Genomic DNA, 18,155 nt, shown 5'->3' with positions numbered 1-18,155 from the left:
TCCACCGCCACCGGCTCGCTCTTTACGCCTCCTGCCGGCGCAGCACCTGCGGCGACCGCCCCAGGCGTCAAGCGCACGCGCGCGGGCAACATCGCCCCGGCGTCGATCGCGGCAGCGGCCTCGACGGCCGACGACGACTCGGCGCGTGTCGGACGGCGCATCGTGCGTGGCGAGGGTCGAGCGCGACGAGGAGAAGGGTCGGTCGGTGCGGCTGGTGGAGCGGCAGGAGGAGGAGGAGGAGGGGGCTCGAGCGCGGCACCGCCGACGAGGCGCTCGTCCCGCCTGTCGGGCCATGCCGCGTCGGCCGCAGCAGCAGGAGGCGCCGCCATGGCCGTCTCGCGCTCTCAGACGAGCGCGACCGGCGGCAGGGCCGGCAACGGCGCCGGCGTCGGCGGCGGCTCGCGCGACAAGAAGCGCAACAAGGGCGGCGCCGGCCCGTCGGTCCTCTCGGACGCCGGCAGCGAGCCGACCGTGTCGCACTCGTCGTCGCCGGCGCCGTCGTCGCCCGCTCACGGCGGCAGCTCGGGCCCGTCGTCTGCGAGCCGGGCCATGGTCGACCTGGTCGCGCGCGACGAGGCGCACGACTACGTGCTCGGCACGCTGCGGGCGTTCGCGAGGGCGGCGGCAGCGGCGGCCACGTACGAGATGAAGGGCGCGATCGAGGCGCTCGCCGAGCTACCGGCCGAGCAGAGGCGCGCGGCGAGGGCGCTCGTCATGCTCGCCAAGATGCACTACGAGCTGCTCAACTACGCCCAGGTGCGCTCCCGCTCTCTTTTACCCTCGTCTCGTTCTTCGTGAGCAAAGTCCTTGACCCTCATCGTCGTCCTCTTGCAGGCCGAGAAGGCGTTCCAGCTGGCGCGCCAAGTCGCGCCTTACCTCGTCGACGGCATGGAGCTCTACTCGGCCACCCTGTGGCACCTGCGCTCGTCGACCGCCCTGTCCTCGCTCGCGCAAGAGCTCATGGTCGTCGACCCGCACCACCCGTCGAGCTGGATCGCGTCGGGCAACGTCTTCTCCCAAGTCGAGGACCACGCGAGCGCGCTGCGGTGCTTCAAGCGGGCGGCGCAGCTCGACGACGCGTGCGTCTACGCGTACACGTTGAGCGGGCACGAGTGCGTCATGCTCGAGGAGTGGGAGCGCGCGCTCGGCTTCTTCCGCGAGGCAGTCCGGCGCGACCCTCTGCACTACAACGCCTGGTGCGTGGGAGCGTCCTCTCTGTCACTCCTTCTCTGCCTCTCTCGGCGTCGAGCAGGAACCTGACTCGAAGCACCTTTTCTCCCACTGCAGGTTTGGCCTCGGCAACGTCTACCTCAAGACGGGCAAGCACACCCTCGCCGACTACCACTTCCGGCGCGCTCTCGAGATCAACCCGGCCAACACGACCCTCATCTGCTGCGTCGGTACTGTCCTCGAGAAGCTGTGCCGCCCTCGCGACGCCCTCGAGATGTACGAGCGCGCGGCCGCCCTCGAGCCCGAGAGCCCGCTCGTGCGGTTCAAGCGCGTCCGGCTCCTCATCGCCCTGCAGCGCTACCCAGTACGTCCCCTCTCCTTCTCCCTCGCGTATCCTCGAGCGCGAGCAGGGACCTGACCAGCCGTTCTCGCCGTCCGCAGGCTGCCGAGGCCGACCTTCTCGCCCTGCGGCACCAGGCGCCAACCGAGCCCAACGTGCACTACCTCCTCGGAAAGCTCTACCGCGTCCTCGGCCGCAAGGCCGACATGCACCGGGCGTTCGCGCTCGCGCAGGACCTCGAGCCGCGCATGGCCAGGTGCGTCCCTCGCCCTCTCCTATTCGGCACCTCGCGCAGGACGCCCTCACTCACACTCTCTCGCCGTGCGACAGTCTCATCCGAGAGCAGATCGAGCGTGCCGCTCCAGATGCCGCGACGGGCATGGACGTCGACGAGCCGTCGAGACGATCCGGATGAGCTGCCTCTCGTCCGCCTCCCCCACCCCCCTCTCCTCTCTAATCTTGCAATTCGTCGTCGTTCGCTCTCTGCACTGCAATTCTTGCCTCTCTCTCTGAGTGCGCGACCTCGATGAGCGAGAGCAGCAGCTGTCGCCGACGCGAGGCGGAAAGGAGAGCTCGCGCTCAGGCCTCTTTTCGAGAGCGGCCGACCGAGCTCGACAAGGGGCTCGCAGCGGTACTGGGACGAGCAGCACCGCCCGGTGCACTGTACCGCGTTCGTTGCGTCGGCCGACGACGGCCTCGAGGTCGACGCCGAGGACGCCTTTGCTTGAGAAGGTCGGGCGAGGAGGAGGAGGTCTCTGTTTCGTCGATTCGCTCTCGTTTCCCCTTGAAATTGTACACAAGCATTCTCTTTCTTTCTCTCTGCGCCTCTCTCTCGTGCGGCTCCCGGTGAGGAAGTGAGAGAGACCGAGCCCGACGTCGAGCTCGCGAAAGTCGTCAAAGCTATCGCTCGAGTTGCAACAACAAGCTCGCCTCCCTCGCGTTCTCGACAGCGACAGCGACTACGTCGCGAGCTTGTCAAGAGCGGCGACCGACTGCGCCCAGGCGCCCCTCGAGAGACCGACCTGCGCGTGCGCGACGAGGCGCTGCTTGACGAACTCGGGAAGGTCGGACGCCTCGAGCAGCTTGACGGCGCGCGTCCTCCCTGCCTGCACGAGCTCGAGCGCCTCTTCCTGGCCGACGAGGGACGGGCGGTTGTACGACTGGCACGTGATCGTGGCGTGCACGAGCTGCTGGCGGAAGAGCGCGTTGAGGACGGTGAAGCTGCCGATCTGCGTCGCCTTGTCGAACGCGGCCGCTTCCGGCGTGTTGCCCGACATCTTGGCGACCGCCTCACAGTACTCGGTGTGGAACGCCATGCAGGACTTGGCGAACAGCTGCCATGGCGACCGGCGTGCCGGAGGATTGCCGGCGAACAGCTCGCGGTCGGCGGCGTGTCCGAGGAACTCGTACGCGAGGGCGACGTTCTCGAGGCGCTCGTTCTCCTCGTACGGGTCGTCGTTGGCGGGTGCGGTCAGGCGCTGCCAGAACGTCTGCGGGGAGCGAGACCCAGGGTCAGTCGAGGCGCGTGCGAGGTCCAGATGGAGCGAAAAAGGGCGACGCACGGTCCACAGGAAGTCGGCGAGAGGTCCCGGGTAGCCACCCTTGACGAGGCTGACAAGCGACTGGCCGCGCAAGCCGGGAACAAGGCCTGGCCTGCTCTTGACGTCGTCGAGCGACCGGATCTCGTCGGCCGTCAACGGCGGCAGGTAGAACGTGTCGACGCTGCGCCCGCAGAGCACCTTGTGCGTCGGCCAGAGCTGTGTGGAAGACTGATCAGCTCGGTTCGGACGAGCGTGACGAGGGAGAGAGAAGGGACGCACGATGCGTTGGCAGCGCTCCGAGCACAGGCGAACGGCGCGGCACGCGCTGCACAGCTTGGTCGTCGCCGTGTAGCAGACAATGCAGTGCTCGGGGAGGTCCACGGTGCTGGCCATGAGAGCGCGAGAGCGAGCGAGGGAGAGGGAAGGAGAGCTGATCCGCGGACTCTCCGAAGCAGTCCGGAGCGGCGGGCGAGGCCCGTGCGCGGATATCTCGCGAGGCCGCTCTCGCCGACTCGCAGTTCGAGAGCTGCGTTCGACAGGCTCACGACGTAGTCGCAGTCGCTGTCGAGAACAGGAGGGACACGAGCTTGTCGATGCAACTCGAGCGATAGCTTTGACGACTTTCGCGAGCTCGACGTCCGGCTCGCTCTCTCGCTCTCTCGCCGGGAGCCGCACGAGAGAGACGCAGAGAGAGAGAGAGAGAGAACGCTTGTATACAACTTCAGGGGAAACGAGAGCGAACCGACGAAACAGAGACCTCCTCCTCCTCGCCCGACCTTCTCAAGCAAAGGCGTCCTCAGCGTCGACCTCGAGGCCGTCGTCGGCCGACGCGACGAACGAGGTAAAGTGCACCGGGCGGTGCTGCTCGTCCCAGTACCGCATCGGCTGGCCGACGAGCGTGACGCTGTACGGCATCGTCGGCGAGAAGGCGGCGCCGAGGCCCGTCGAGTAGTTCCACACGCCGCCGACCGGCGCGAACGACGAGCCGAGGATGCGGTCCGACAGCAACAGCTGCGCGCGGTCGACCATCGACGCCGGGTTGTAGCCCGCCGGCGAGTTCGGGTCGGCCGTCCTGCCCCACTCGAAGCCCTTGGGCGTGAGGGCGTACGCCGACAGCGACAGGGAGCCCGGCGTGAAGGCGACCGTGAGCATGATCGACGAGCCGTCGATCTCCGAGTGCTGCGCCATGAGGCGGGCAAACAGGGTCGCGTCGGCCGGCGACAGCGACTGGGTCTCCTGCGCCTGGGTCGTGATGAGGCCGACGACCTTGAGGTCGGCGAGGAGCGGGTGCGACGGGAGCTCGTTGACGAGCTCGACCGAGCGCTGCGTCGAACGCTGCGGGACGACGACGACGGCCTTGACCTCGACGACGCGCGAGTTGTCCGGCGCGACTTGGCCGTACAGGTAGGCGGCGGCGGGCGCGCGCAGGTCGGCCGCCGTGACGAACGCCTTCATAACGTTCTTGGCGAGGACGAACGTCGGGAGCTCCTCCTTGACGTCGTCGTTCGTGACGTAGACGTGCTGGAGGCGGAGCGGGATGTTGGTCGCCGAGATGGCCCGGATGCGCCAGTCGGTCTTGCTGCTGAACACCTGCTGCTCGTACGCCGTCGTCGTGACGACCTGGATCTCGTCGCCCATGACGTTGGTCGTGCGCGTCTGCACCGCCGTCACCTGCGCCGCCGCCTCGGTCGACTTCTCGATCTCGGCCATCTGCTGGCGCTGGACCGACGGCGCCTGAATCTCCATGCCGAGGATGATGTCGCGGATCTCGCTCGAGGTGAGGGACGCCGTGTTGACCGAGTTGCGCTTGGCGTAGTCGGCGAGGATGAGGTCGCGCAGGGCGATCTCGACGCGCATCCACTCCTCGTCCTCGAGCGTCGGCCAGACGTGGTGCGGCTGCGTGATCGTGTTCTTGTTCGGGCGCAGGATAATCTTGGCCTTCTCGTTGTTGACGTGGATCGCGCGCAGGAGGAGGATGAGGCGCGAGAAGGCCGTGTACGACGAGATCGACTTGAGCCAGTCGTCGTACATGTTCGACAGGACCATCTGCGGCTGGCTCGCGCGCAGGATCTGCGCAAGAGAAGGAGAGGGGAGAGGGCGCGAGAGAGAGGGGAGAGGGCGAGAGAGTCAGGAAAGGGCTCGACGGGAAAGAAAGAGAGAAGGTGTTGACGCACGAGGTCGCCGAACTTCTCGAGCTTCATGCACGCCTGGAACGGGAGCTGGAGCTCGGAGCCCTTGATGACGATGTTGGGGAAGTCGAGGAGGTGGACCTCGAGCGGGTCGAGCATGCCCTTGCGCGTGACGATGACCTGCTTGGGCTGCTCCTCGACGGGGAGCGAGCGCACGAGGGCGGCGACCTCCTCGGCCGTCTTCCACTTGGCGAGTTGACCGAGGCGCTTCTGGCCGGCCCAGACCGACGTGTGGATGATCTTGATGAACGCCTGGCCCGTGCGCGGGTTGAAGATGAAGATGGCGCCGTTGATCGGCTTGGTCGTCAAGTTGCCCTCGAACGTCTTGTGGATCGTGACGCGGTAGACCTGCGTGTCGTCGACGAACCAGATGATCTGGTTGCTGAATAGCTCCGAGTAGTTCTGCGAGTTGAGGTACGGCTCGGTCGGCTCGGACGAGTAGAGCTGGAGGCCCTTGCGGATGCGCTCGCGCAGGACGTAGAGCGCCGGGTTGGCCTTCATGACCTTGCCCATGGCCTGCTGCACGAGCGGCTTCATGCCCGGGATCCAGTTGCCGTACGCCGAGTGGAGGTTGTAAGCGAGGTCGATGCCGATGAGGAGGCCGGTCGGCGACGGGTAGATCGACATGTTGTCCGACGTGTAGTCGAGGAACTTGGCGCGCGTGTACCGCTCGATGTCGTGCGAGTCAAAGTCGCCCCACCGGAGCTGGACGTCGACCCAGTACTTGGAGCTCGTCGTGCCGTCCATGACGTCCTTCGAGTCGGTGAGGAGCGACGGCCGCGTGACGTTCCACTTGTAGGACGAGAACAGGAGGATGTCGGCGCACGACGAGTTCATCTTGTACGACTTGCGCGGGTGGATCGTCTCCTTCTGGACCGTCTCGATCTGGAGCGCCTCGAGCTCCTGGTCGAACACCTGGCACAGGTCCATGACGACCGACTCGTGGATCTTCTGCCACAGGTGGGCGCGGAAGATCTGGATGAGCGAGATCTTGAGCGTCGGGATCTGCTCGGGCGAGAGGGCGAGAGGTCAGTCTCCTTCTCCTCGACGGCGACGACGACGACGACGACGACGGGCGAGAGGGACGCACCTTGCCGTGCATGAAGACGCCCGTGAGGTCGAGCTGGACCTGGAAGCCGACGTAGACGTTGGCGCGGTTGATCGTGGCTGCAATAGGGCGAAGAAGAAGGTCGAGGGGACGAGGGAGGGGAGAGGGGGCGAGGAGGGCGGCGAAGGAGGTCGTGCGACAGCGTGGCGGCAACGAGTGTACGAGGGAGGTGACGAGAGGGCGAGAGAGGCGAGGGGCCGAGAGAGGGGCCGAGGTGAGGCAGGGCGGGGTGAGGGGCGAGGTCAGCTCCGGTCGCCACGTACAAGGAGCGGCAGGGGACAGTCGACGCACGAGACCACCAAAGCGTGAAGCGCCGGTTCGGGATTTGCGACAGGCCCGAGCGCTGGGCGTTGGTGAGTTTCTGCAGGCACCGAGTCGTCAGAGACGTGTTCCCCAATCTGCACGACGAAAAACTACTCGAGAGTTCTTGAACTCGCCTTAAACTTCATGGATTCTTCGAACCCCGAAGCCTTCTCCCTGCGTGTACGACGTCGAGAGGGTCAGGAGGGATCTCTGGGAGGTCGCGAGGACCTCAGAGGACGCGAGGAGGACGACGACGGCCGAGACGACGAGGAAGGGCCAGTGACGCACCAGAACAGTCCCTCCTGTGTACAGAGAGCGTATGCGAGTGTCAGTAAGGCGTCGCAGAAGTAGGAGAAGGCAGAACGGGGAGGTCGAGGCAAGGGAAGGCCGACGATGATGACGACGACGACGAGGGGAGGGAGGGCTGAAAGAGGGTGACGCACCCAGGTCGGGAACGCAGTCGCCTTGAAGAGCGTGTCTGTAGGCGGAGCAGAGTCAGTGAGGTCTGTCGGGACAAAAAGAACGCCTCGAGGAAGGAGGAGAAGTGAACGCACGCTCGAGGATGCCCTCGACGCCGCCGAGCGCCGCGATGACGTCGACGCGGTAGTTGTTGAGCTGCCAGAGCTTGCTGTAGGCGCAGAGAGGGCGAGTGAGCACGCAGAAGGAGAGGAAGAGGAGGAAAAGAGGACGCACCCGTCGTGACGCTGCGAGGTCCACCAGAACGGGTTGTGCTTGAGGAGCTGGTAGCGCTTCCACTCGACGCGGTTGCGCCAGCCCTTGTCGTACGCGAGCGTGTGTCTGCGGGCGAGGGAGAGGCGTTAGTGACGAGGCGAGAGGGCGACCTTCCCAAGTCGAGGGCGACCTTCTCAAGGTTGGGGAGAGGTCGACGCACCGGTCCTTCTGGAAGAGCGTGTTGATGCGGGGGATACCGCGGTCCCACGAGTCCTCGAGGTCCTCGAGCGTGAGGCGGCGGTTCTGCGCCTGCGCCTCCTTGCGCTTGAGCGCGTACTCGGACCAGACGCGCGCCGAGTCGAGGAACTCGGCCTCCCACGGCTGGATGTAGCGGAACAGGTTCGGGATGAGGCTACAGGCACGAGGAGAGTCAGGACGGGCGCCCTGGGCCGACGAGAGAGAGAGAGAGAGGGGACGTACACCTCCGAGTTGCCGCCGCCCATGCCGGCACGGAAGTGGGTGATGCCCGTGTCGGTCTGCTTGCTCCAGCGCAGGTCGGACGCCGGGATGAGGATGTGGCCCATCGAGAGCATGCCGAGACCGCCGAGCTCCTTGGGCGTGTAGAAGACGGCCGGCTGCAGGAGAAACAGGTCAGCGACGACGCCCTCGAGCGAGGTCTGGGACGAGCGGGACGCACCGGGAAGCGAGACGGCATCTTCGAGTTGAGGCTGCAGGGTACGGAGGGTGTCAGCAGGTCGACAAGGAGGGTCGAGAAGAGGAGGGAGGAGGAGGACGGACCCGATCTTGACGCGGGTCTGCACCTTGTTCTCGGCCTTGACGAGCGCGTCGAGGAGCTCGGTCGTGTGGATGACGGCCTCGCGGTAGAACGTGAGCAGGCCGATGATGGCGGTGTTCCACTGCGAGGGAAAGGGCGAGAGGTGAGTCGTTTTTCATGCCCGAGTCGAGCGGCGGCTGGGGCGCACCTTGTTGATAACCTTGGCGAACGGCGACGAGCCCGACGACATGAGGATTTGTCGTATGCGGTTGTTGAACATCTGCACGGGACGAGGGGGAGGAGGAAGAGGAGGAGGAAGAAGAAGGTCAGGGAGGAGGCGAGGAAAGGAAGGGAGGGGGAGGGGGCGCACCATGATGCCCTCGTCCGAGACGCGCAGGAACGCCTGCGCCGTGCGCTCCTTGGTCGCCTCGTTGGCTGTGAGGAGGAGGAGTGACGAGGAGAGTCAGGAGGGGGAAGGAGAAGAGGAGGTACGAGGGGGGACGCACTGAGGTTCCAGACGCCGTCCTTGAGGGTGAACTGCTCGTTGACGTTGCGGATCTTGGGCAGGATGCGGATCTCGAAGCCCGACATCGAGAAGAGGAGCTGAGGGTTGTCCTTGGAGTAGACCGAGACGAACGTGTCGTCCCAGTCGATCGTCGTGAGCGAGCGCGGCAGGCGGTTCTTGATGTCCCAGAAGACGGCGCGACCGAGATTGACGTCGTGCTTGATCAGGCGCATGCGGCAGTCGCGAGGCCAGCACTTCTTGTTGTTGTAGCCGATCAAGTTCTCGTTGTTCGGGTCCGGGTTGGCCGACAGGTACCGCTGGATGAGGTCGCGCGACTCGTCGGCCGTGAAGCGGAACATGATGTGGACGCGGTCGATGTAGCGCGAGTAGAGGCGGATCGGGTGCCGCGTCTCGGTCGCCGTGTCGCGGAACTGCAAGAAGTTGTTGGGCATCTGCGGCGGGCCGGCCATCTCGCTCGCGCGCTGCAGGCCGAGGATGAGGATGTCGAGGATGAGGCCGTAGTACTGCGAGGGACGAGTGCGAGAGTCAGTCACCGAGTACGCGAGGGAAAGAGGGCGAGGCTCGAGTTGAGAAGGCGGACCTGGAAGATGAACGACGAGAACTGGAGGCCTCGGATCATGCCGTAGGCGTTGACGTGCGACATGTCCTTGTACGTGAGCACGATGTTGTTCTTGGCCGTGCAGTAGTCGGCCTGCGAGGGAAGGGAGAGAGGGTCAGGGCGATCCTCAAGGGGCAAAAGGGGAAGGACGGCGACGACGACGACGCACGAGGTTGTGGTCCATGATGAGGCGCAGGAGGCGGTTGAGCAACGTCAAGTCGATCTTCTCGTAGACCTTGCTGAGCTGCGTCTCCATGAGGACGTTGCACTCGCCCTCGCTCGTCTCCCACACGTCGTGCAGGTTGTTGATGCCCTGGCACCACTTGTACACGAGGAGCGGCGGCGGCTCGGTGTCGGCCGGCTTGATCCAGGACGGGAACAGGCCGCGCTTGTCGGCCTCGAAGTACAGGAACTGGTCGAGGTAGGCGTCCGTGATCTTCTCCATCGGCTCGATGTCGTAGCACGGGATGAGCTTCTCGTACGTGTCGAAGAACTCGATGCCGGCCTCCTTGAAGGCGCGCTGCGTGAGCAGGAGGCGCTTGATGCGCGACAGGGTCTCGTGCGGGTTGTCGTACGCCTGCTCGATGAGGGCGAGCTCCTCGCGCTGCGACTGGTTGAGGCGGCCCTTGACGCTGTACGCCTCCTTGAGCTTCTCGAGCGCGAGGACGAGGAGCTTGGTGTCGTGCTTGTACGACAGGGGCGGGAACGGGATCGGCGCGAACTTGCGCGACTCGAGCCAGTGGACGGTCGCCGAGTAGATCGCGACGGCCTCCTCGGACGAGACGTACGGCTGCGAGGGCACGTGCGACAGCGTCAGGAACGAGTCACGAGGAGGGACAAAGTGAAAGAGGGACGCACGCCGTCCTTCAAGTACGCGTTCTGGCGCTCCTGCTCGGCCTTGAGGTACAGGCGAGTGAGGCGACCGAGGTTCTTCTTGGCGACGGTTTTCTGTCAGGGTCGTCGAGAGCGTCAGGAGGTGTGCGTGCAGGCGAGAAAAAGAGAGAGAGAGAGAGAGGACGCACGTCGACAGTGGCGCCACGGCGGATGCGCTCGCGGTTGTAGTGGGCGACCGAGGTCCACCAGTCCGACTTGGCCTTGACGAAGCGCAGGATGATGTTCTCGATGGCCGTCGGCATGCCGGGCACCTTCCACGGGATGTTGGCCTTCCAGCAACCTGCGCGAGGAGGGGCAAAAGAGGTCAGGAACGGGGTCCGAGCGACGGCGACGGGCGACGGCGAGAGAGAGGGGGACGCACGCCACGCCTCGGACAGGTGCTGCAGGATCGTCTTGGACTTGTTCTGCTTGATGCCCTCGGGCATCATGTCGAGGATGTCGTGCATGACGGCGGCGCGCAGCTCGAGGTCAAAGTGCGAGTCGACGCGCTGCTTGGTGACCGTCTTGGCGACGCCCTTCGAGTTGCGGCCCTCGAACTGGCGGGCGAGGAGGTTGCCGAGCCACCGCTCGAGGAGCGGGACGATGCCGCGCAGGAAGAAGAGCCACACGCGCCAGCCGGGCGCCCAGAAGCCGACGCCGGGACCTTTGCCGACCGGGCCCGTGTTGAAGCGGGTGTAGATGACGTGCTTGAGGTCCTTGCACATGCGGATCTGGCGCATGAGCTTGTACTTGTACCGGTACATGCCCGTGAGCTGGCCGACGTGGGCGAACATGAACTGGAGGCCGTCGGCGAGCTGGAACGCGTCGACGTTGCCGAGGCGGTACTGGACGTGCGAGTCGACGATGAGCTTGGTGAGGCGCAGAATCTCGCGGCACAGGTGGAACGCGTTGCCGAAGCGCGACTTTTTGCGCTCCTTGGTCGTCAGGGTCTTGACCGGCTTGAGGTTGAGGTTGAAGTCGAGGTGGAGGTAGTTGAGGTTCTTGCGGTGGATGAGGAGGTTGAGCATGTTGTAGCCCTGGCGGCACACTTGCAGGCCGGCCTCGACCCAGTCGATCGTCGTCGTCTGGAAGAACTTGGTCGCCTTGAGCTGCTTGAGAAGGCTCTTCTTGACCTGCGCCTTGGGGCGACGGTGGTGGAGCTGGTTGAGGACGTAGCACTTGAGCTGTAGGGCGGGCGAGAGAGAGAGAGCGAGGTGTCAGTGACCGACGTCGAGGTGAGGGGCAAAGAGAGGGAGAGAGAGAGCGAGAGGGACGCACGAGCTTCTGGTACGAGACGCGGACCTTGACGGCCTGGCCGGGAGGGCAGTGCTCGAGGTACCAGTTCTTGACGAGGGGCACGTCCTGGGCGCGGACGGTGCGGCCCGAGCGCTGGTTGTACGGGTACGGCGCCCACCACAGGGCGATGGCGTCGGCGGTGCGGTCCGTCTCGACGTCGTCGTCGGCGAGGAACGCCTCGCACTCGTCGGGGAGCTCAAACTCGTCGTCCTCGCCGTTCGAGTCGCCGCCGAACACGTCAACCTCGTGCGGGACGAGCTCGTTCTTGGGCGCGACGCCGCGCGACGAGATCGGGTGGATCATCGGGTCGAAGTAGAACGCGGGCAGGTCCGGGTCCTCGGTGCGGATGTACAGGTTGTGCGGCTCGTGGTACGGCGAGATGTGGACGCTGCGCGGCCGCGAGTTGTACAGGTGCGGGAACGCGATCTTGTACTCGGTCCGGATCTGCTGCCGGATGATGACCTTGTTGATGTCGTTGAACTCGTTCCAGTCGTCGTCAAAGTTGTCGGCGTCGCGGAACAGCGGCTCGAACCGGGGCCCGCCAGGGATGGCGACGTTGAGCGCCTTGGCCGTGAAGAACGACTTGGGCTCGAACAGGTAGAAGTAGTTGCTGTCGTTGAAGTCGCTCAGGAGGGTGCGGCCGAACCGGTACAGGTTGGCCATCTGCGGCAGGTCGAGGTTCCACAGCTTGTAGCTCGAGCCGTTGACGTGCGGCGTGTCGACGAGCGGCTTCGAGTCGTAGAACCACTCGGCGATCGGCGCGTCCTCGTCCTCGTCGAGCTCGAGCTGGATCGCCTCGAGCGGCTCGGTGTCGAGCACGTTGTCGCCGTAGTCGAGCGGCGGCTCCTCGTCGTCGAACGGCGGGAAGCGCATGCGCTTGAAGTGGCGGCGGTCGCGCTTCTCGCGACGCATGGCGAGCCACATGGTGGCCCACTGGGCGTGGTACACGGGCGGGATGACCTTGGGCACCTCGTTGACGAACGTGATGGCGCCGGTGATGTGGTACACGACAGGCACCTCGCGCACTTGCTCCCACGGCATGGGCATGTTCTCGAGGAGCTTGAGGACGGCGTGCGGGACGTACTGCGGGCGCGATCGACAGGTCAGCGTCACGCTCTCGTCGCCCCGAGGGATAGAGAGAGAGACTGAGAGAGAGCTTGACGCACCTTGAGCGCACCGAGGTGAACGCGCTTGTCCTGGCGGAACTTGCGGTTCGACATGTCGCCGTGGTCGCGGATGATCTTGCGCAGGTGCTCGGCGGGCATGGCCTGCTTGCCCGTGTCGATGACCTTGCCCTTGCCCTTCTTGTCGCCCGGGAAGCGCCTGGTAGAGAACGCTCGCCACTTGCGGGCCTTGGCCTCGAGCTGCTCCTGCGACATGGCGGGAGGCTCCTGTAACCGGGGAAAGGGTGACGGCGACGTCGAGGGTACAAAGTTGGGTCAGTTGGTGCCCTCGGCGGCAGTCTGGAGGGGCGAGGGAGGAGGCACCTGGTAGGTGGGAGGTGCGGAGGGCCCTTCGCCCATATCCTGGGGGAAGAAGCCGGGTGGAGGTCCGCTCGCCATCTGCAGGGTGTCGAAGATGTGTGTCAGGCGTCGATCGAGGTGCAACGAGGACTGGAGAGGCTGACGATTGTGGCGCGGTGGTGGAGAGAGGGAGGAGGAGCGAGGCGAGACGAGGCGACCAAGCCGCGCACCCTCTTCCTCCTCAACTACCGCTCGATCTGCTCGAGTCGGGCTATGCTTGAGCACAAGCTCGCTACAAAGCTCTGCGACGCGCCCGCGCACCCGCAGCATTCGCCTCGAGCCGACCCCGCCCGCGGCAGCTCATCTCGCCTGAGCCACCCCGACACCGCCGTTCCACCTCCACCTGCGGGGCAGGGCACCGGCGTAGCCCGCTTCAGCATCCTCATCGCGCTCCTTGCCGCCGCCGCTGGCCACCACGAGGTGCCCTCGATGCCGCAAGGCCGACCCTCTTGCGCCCAATCAGCGCTCCTCGACCCTCGTCTCGCGCCGTCGCTCTCGAGCACGCCCAGGACACGGCCAAGATGCTGCACTACATGCTGGGAGACGGAGCTACGGAGGACAGATGAACAGGGTGCGGGAGAGACGAGGGGGAGAGAGGTTCAGGGCGCACGACGGCGTCGAGCGCTCAGTGCGCGGCCGATTTGGCGGCGAGGCGGCGCAGCTCGGCCGGCGTGAACTGGAGGATGACGCCGAGGACCTGGACGAGTTGAGGCTGCGGGCAGGAGGAGCGAGGCAGGTCAGGGTCGGTGCGGCGGTTGAGGGAGGAGGGGGAGGAAAGGGTGGGACGCACGCGCATCTCGGGCCGCTCGAGGAACTGGAGGACGACGTTGCGCAGGTACTCGTACGAGATGGCCTCCTCGGCGTTGCCGTTCGGGTTGGGCACCATCGGCTGGCCGGGCGTCGACGCGTTGGCGGTGGCCGACGGCGGCGTCACGAGCGGCGGCGACACGAGGGAGGTCGTCGAGCCGTGTGCGGCGTGCGAGCCCGAGGGCTGCGAGAACGTTCCGAAGTAGCCGACGCCTGGCTGGCGCTGCTTCTCGGCGAGGAGGACGCCCGACTGCAACTTGCGAAGCTCCTCGCGCAGCGTCTGCGGCGTGACGAGTCAGAGAGTCGCTCACAAAGAAGGGAGAGAGGGAGAAAAGGAGAGAGACGCACCCGGTTTGTCGAGCGCAGGTTCGACTCGCGCGTCTGGACCTCCTCGAGCCGGGCCTCGAGTTCTGTCGCTCGCTGCAGCCGGTCGCTCAGCTCCTCCTTTGCAGCCGCCTGCGAGCGAGAGGAAGAGAGTTAGTGATGCTCGCGACTGAGAGAGCCGAAAGGGGAGAGAGGGACGCACCTCGCCCTGCCGCGCCCGGTCGGCGTCGTCCTGGAGCGCCTCGAGGCTCGCCTCGACCGTCTTGAGGCGCTTCTCGAGCTCTGCGCGCGCCTTGTGCGCCTCGTCGATCTCCTTCTCGCGCTTCTGGCTGTTCTGCACGCTGTCGGCAAAGTCGACGTCCTTCTTGGCGAGCGCGGCGCGCAGGCGCTCGACCTCGCGCAGGCGGTCCTGCAGGTTGCGGCCCATCTCGTCCTCGATCTCGCGCCGGTCGCGCTCGAGCTGCTGCGCGCGCGCCTCGAGGTCGCGTACCTTGTGCGCGTGGCGCTGCTCGGCCTCCTCGAGGAGCCGGCGCGTCGTGCCCTCGTCGCGCGCCGAGTCGTGCCGGTGCCGCCGCAGCTCGTCGACCTCGTCCTGGAGCGCGGCGACGCGGTCACGCTGCTCGGCCGCCTCGTACTCGAGCTCGGCGGCGCGCGTCTTGAGCGCCTCCTGCTGCGCCGCGCTCGACTCGACCTCGGCCTGGCGCGCCTGGAGCTGCGCAAAGACGCCGTCGCGCGCGGCGCTCAGGTCGCGCACCGTCGTCTCGAGCTGCTGGATGCGCGCCTCGCGCGCCGACAGGTCCTTGGCCTGCTGCGCCTTGGCCGTAATGGCCGACAGCTCGAACTGGCCCTTCTTGTTGGTCGCGTCGCGCTCGTACTGCTGCTTGAGGGTCGCCGTCTCGCGCTCAAAGCTCTGCTTGAGCTTGTTGACCTGCTGCTCCTGCGCGGCGCGGAGCGCGACAATCTCCGAGTCGAACCGGGCCCGGTCGGCCTTGAGCGTGTCCTGCGCCTGCTTCTCGCTCGCGCGCGCCTCGGCGATGACGCGGTCCGAGTCGCGGTTGTCCTGCTCGTTCTTGACGAGCTTCTGGCGCAGGGCACGGAGGAGCGACAGGGCCTTGATGCGCTTCTCCTCCTCCTCCTTGGCGACGACCTTGAGCTTGTCGTACTCGGCGGCGGCGGCCGTCACCTCGGCGCGCGTCTGGGCGGCGGCCGACTCGGACGCGGCGAGACGCGAGTCCTTGTCGGCGAGCTGGGCCCGGAGCGAGTCGATCTCGTCCTGCTGCGACTTGTGCTCGAGCCGGTGCGTCTCGCGCAGCTCCTCGACGGCCTCCTTGCGACCTGTGTACAAGTACAGCCCCGAGGCTCTATCAGTCTCTGCAGTCGGGGGTCGACGACTGGAGGGAACGAGGAGAGGGATGGCCGGACGCACGTTCGAGCTGGCCCGTCAAGCGCTTGATCTCCTTGGTCGCGAGCTCCTCCTTGCTCTTGAGGTTGCCGAGCGCCGACTCGAGCGCCTCGACGTCGTCGATGCTGTCGAGCGGCGCGAGGTAGGTCGACACGAGGCGGTCGAGGGACGACTTGAGGGCCGAGGGAAGGGGTGCGAGAGCGGTCGAGGAGGGCGAGGACGACGAGGGTGCTGCGAGCGGTTCGAGGTGTGAGCGAGGCACATCGGGAGACAGGGAGGCGAACAGAGACGCACCTGGAGCAGCTGGAACAGGCGTCTCCTCCTTGATCTCGATCTTGGCCGCGACAGGATCCTCCCGCTCGACGACCGCCGGCGCCTCGTCCTCAGCCACCGCCGCTCGCTCAGGCTCGACAGGCTCGGCGGCACCCTTCTGCTGCACGACGTCGGCCTCCTCGGGCTCGACCGCCGACACCGTCTCGACCGCCGTCGGCTCGGCCGCCGAATCGGCGCTCGGACCCTCCTCCTCCTCCTCCTGGCTCGGCACGACGGGCACGACTGTCGCCGCCTCGGCCTGCGACGACAGCTCCTCGTCCGCCGCCGTTGCCGCCGCCGCTGGCGCGCTCGGCGCAGGCTCCTCGGTCGAGACAGCGACCGCGTCGTCGACAGCGACGGCCGGCGCCTCGACGCTGCGCGCCGCTGCCGCGGCCGGCTCGCTCGAGACCGCATCTGCCGCCGAGGCGGACGAAGGCTCGTCTGCGGCCGCTGCGGCGTCGACCGCCGGCACTGCGCCCGCGGGAGCGACGGGCTCGTCGGCGGCGACGCCGCTCTCGGCGGCGGCAGCGTCGTGTGGCGCCTCGGCGGTGTCGGACGCGTGTGTAGGGTCTGCTGCGACCGCTGGAGGAGGCAGGACCGGCGCCTCGAGCTCAGTAGGGTCGGCTCGCGGCGCATCGGCCTCCTCGACGACGGGCGCCGCTGCGGGCTCGACGACGATGGGCTCGTCGAGGGGGACGGCGGCGACGGGTGCATCGAGAGCAGACGAGGATGCGTGGGCGGCGTCGGTATCGGTGTCGTCATCGAGCGTGGTAAGGACGGCGGGCTCGTCGACGGGAGCAGGAGGGGGCGCAGGCTTGTCGTCGAGCTGCAGGACAGCGGTCTCGACGGCGGCAGGTACGGGGCCTTCCTCGACGCTAGACGATGCGGAAGGGCCGGCGGGGGAAGAGGTGGCGAGGTCGGGGAGGACGGTCGAGGCCGGCGGCGCAGGCGAGGGCGCGACGTCGACGGGAACAGGCGCGGGCTCCTCGGGCTCCTTCTCGGCATCTGGTACGGGCGCCTCGGCGACGGTAGACGACGAGGCTGTAGGTGGCGCGACATCGTCGACAGCCGCCGAGGCCAGGGCGCCGAGCGGGTCGCTCGTGGGCGCCGACTGCTCGTCTGCGACATCGCCGAGAGGCGGAACGGCCTCCTCTGCCGGCGCCGCGACAACGTCACGCGTCTCGACTGACGCCTCGGCGGTCGTGCCCTTCTCGCTCGCACCTGCTGCCGCGTGCTCGACGCCGTCTGCTCGCGCCGCCGCCGCCTCCTCCTCCTCTTGCCCGTCCTCGACGCCGTGGGGCACGACGGGCGTCGGCGGGATCGTGCCCAGGTCGTCGACGCCCCACGCGTCGTCGTCCTCGGTGACGCTCTCGGGCCGGGGCGTCGGCGGCGCGAGGGACGACTTGCGCGACAGCTCGGGGGCTGCGGCGGCAGTCGGGCGTAGGGTCGCCGCCGAGGAGGGCGAGGAAGTAGAGGTTGGGGAAGAGGGTGTGAAGGGTGCCGCGGTCGGCGAGAGTGCGCGAGGGGGAGAGGGCGAGAGGGCGGCAGTCGAGGACGAGGGGACGGCGAGCGGGTCGTCGGCGAGGAGGGGTGCGGGTACGCTGGGCGGGGCGACCGGGGTCGGCGAGAGCAGGTCGGAGAGGGGCTCTGCCTCGCGCGGCGTCGGTGCGACGGGCGCGTCGTGGTGCTCCTCGCTGACGGAGGGCGGGGGCGGGCTCGCGAGCTCGCGCAGCTTGCGCAGCTCGTCCTCCTCGCGGACCGAGTCGACGCTGCCCTCGCGACGGAGGGAGCCAGGTGCCCTCCTGCGCTGCGGGCTGCCCCTTGCGGGCCCGTCGAGCGAGGGGCGCGCGGGGCTGCTCTCCCCACTCGGGCGGGGTGCGGTCGCGGTCGAGGGGGCGTTTGCGCCCGTGACGCTGTCGAGGCTGGCGCGGCCTTTGCGGAGGCTGGCGCGGAGGCTCGACAGGGCCGAGTCTGCGAGCTGCGAGGCCGACTGCTGCGCGGCGGTGGCCGTGGGCGAGAGCGGGCCGACGAGGGACGCGGCGCGACTGGCGAGGCCGTCGAGCGAGGGGCGGGTCGGGGTAGTGCCGGTGGCGGTGGCGCGTGCGGATGCTGGCGGTGGCGAGGTGGCTGCGCGTTGGCCAGGTTGCGGGCGAGAGGGGGACGACGACGAGCCGGAGGACGAGGCGGAGGGGGGCGGGGCTTGGCCGCCGAGAGTGTGCTCGAGGTCGTGGAGCGAGTCGGTGAGGCGGTCCTGCAAGCCCTTGAAGTTGAGCCCGCCAAACATGGCCTGCGAGCTGAGCTGTGCTGGCGACGAGCAGCCTGCAGGAGGAGGACGAGGAGGGGAGGAGGCTGGGCTCTGAGGCTCTCGCTCCTCTCCTCCCGCAGAGCTCAGTGTG

At 67.2% G+C, this 18,155-nt stretch overlaps 4 protein-coding genes across 4 annotated transcripts; 1 reads left to right on the top strand and 3 right to left on the bottom strand.

The window, feature by feature from the left end:
* Positions 1-549: 549 nt before the first annotated feature.
* Positions 550-2,040, top strand: RHOBADRAFT_13625 (uncharacterized protein; the record flags this gene model as incomplete). Its single annotated transcript, XM_018412148.1, has 4 exons — positions 550-756; positions 835-1,196; positions 1,288-1,534; positions 1,612-2,040. The coding sequence occupies 4 exons, from the start codon at positions 550-552 to the stop codon at positions 2,038-2,040; spliced, it is 1,245 nt and encodes a 414-aa protein (XP_018271691.1).
* Positions 2,041-2,469: 429 nt separating this feature from the next.
* Positions 2,470-3,444, bottom strand: RHOBADRAFT_43063 (uncharacterized protein; the record flags this gene model as incomplete). Its single annotated transcript, XM_018414165.1, has 3 exons — positions 2,470-3,000; positions 3,073-3,267; positions 3,331-3,444. The coding sequence occupies 3 exons, from the start codon at positions 3,442-3,444 to the stop codon at positions 2,470-2,472; spliced, it is 840 nt and encodes a 279-aa protein (XP_018271690.1).
* A 300-nt stretch (positions 3,445-3,744) lies between these two features.
* Positions 3,745-13,184, bottom strand: RHOBADRAFT_52685 (uncharacterized protein; the record flags this gene model as incomplete). The annotated part of the gene is made up of 25 exons (XM_018416459.1): positions 3,745-5,121; positions 5,226-6,245; positions 6,331-6,407; positions 6,640-6,709; positions 6,786-6,825; positions 6,940-6,953; positions 7,095-7,129; positions 7,206-7,279; positions 7,345-7,449; positions 7,544-7,735; positions 7,804-7,958; positions 8,021-8,051; positions 8,122-8,240; positions 8,307-8,378; positions 8,469-8,533; positions 8,605-9,127; positions 9,205-9,315; positions 9,392-10,012; positions 10,081-10,170; positions 10,245-10,396; positions 10,478-11,279; positions 11,374-12,474; positions 12,558-12,782; positions 12,879-12,953; positions 13,176-13,184. The coding sequence occupies 25 exons, from the start codon at positions 13,182-13,184 to the stop codon at positions 3,832-3,834; spliced, it is 7,068 nt and encodes a 2,355-aa protein (XP_018271689.1). The 3' UTR covers positions 3,745-3,831.
* Positions 13,185-13,509: 325 nt separating this feature from the next.
* RHOBADRAFT_52684 (uncharacterized protein) lies at positions 13,510-18,043 on the bottom strand (the record flags this gene model as incomplete). The annotated part of the gene is made up of 6 exons (XM_018416458.1): positions 13,510-13,626; positions 13,705-14,001; positions 14,070-14,177; positions 14,248-15,380; positions 15,472-15,678; positions 15,742-18,043. The coding sequence occupies 6 exons, from the start codon at positions 18,041-18,043 to the stop codon at positions 13,540-13,542; spliced, it is 4,134 nt and encodes a 1,377-aa protein (XP_018271688.1). The 3' UTR covers positions 13,510-13,539.
* Between the last annotated feature and the right edge of the window lie 112 nt (positions 18,044-18,155).

Source organism: Rhodotorula graminis (assembly GCF_001329695.1).
Source record: "Rhodotorula graminis WP1 unplaced genomic scaffold RHOBAscaffold_5, whole genome shotgun sequence".
Taxonomy (NCBI): domain Eukaryota; kingdom Fungi; phylum Basidiomycota; class Microbotryomycetes; order Sporidiobolales; family Sporidiobolaceae; genus Rhodotorula; species Rhodotorula graminis.
Note: the sequence above shows the minus strand (reverse complement) of the source record. Positions and strands in the feature narration are given on the sequence as shown.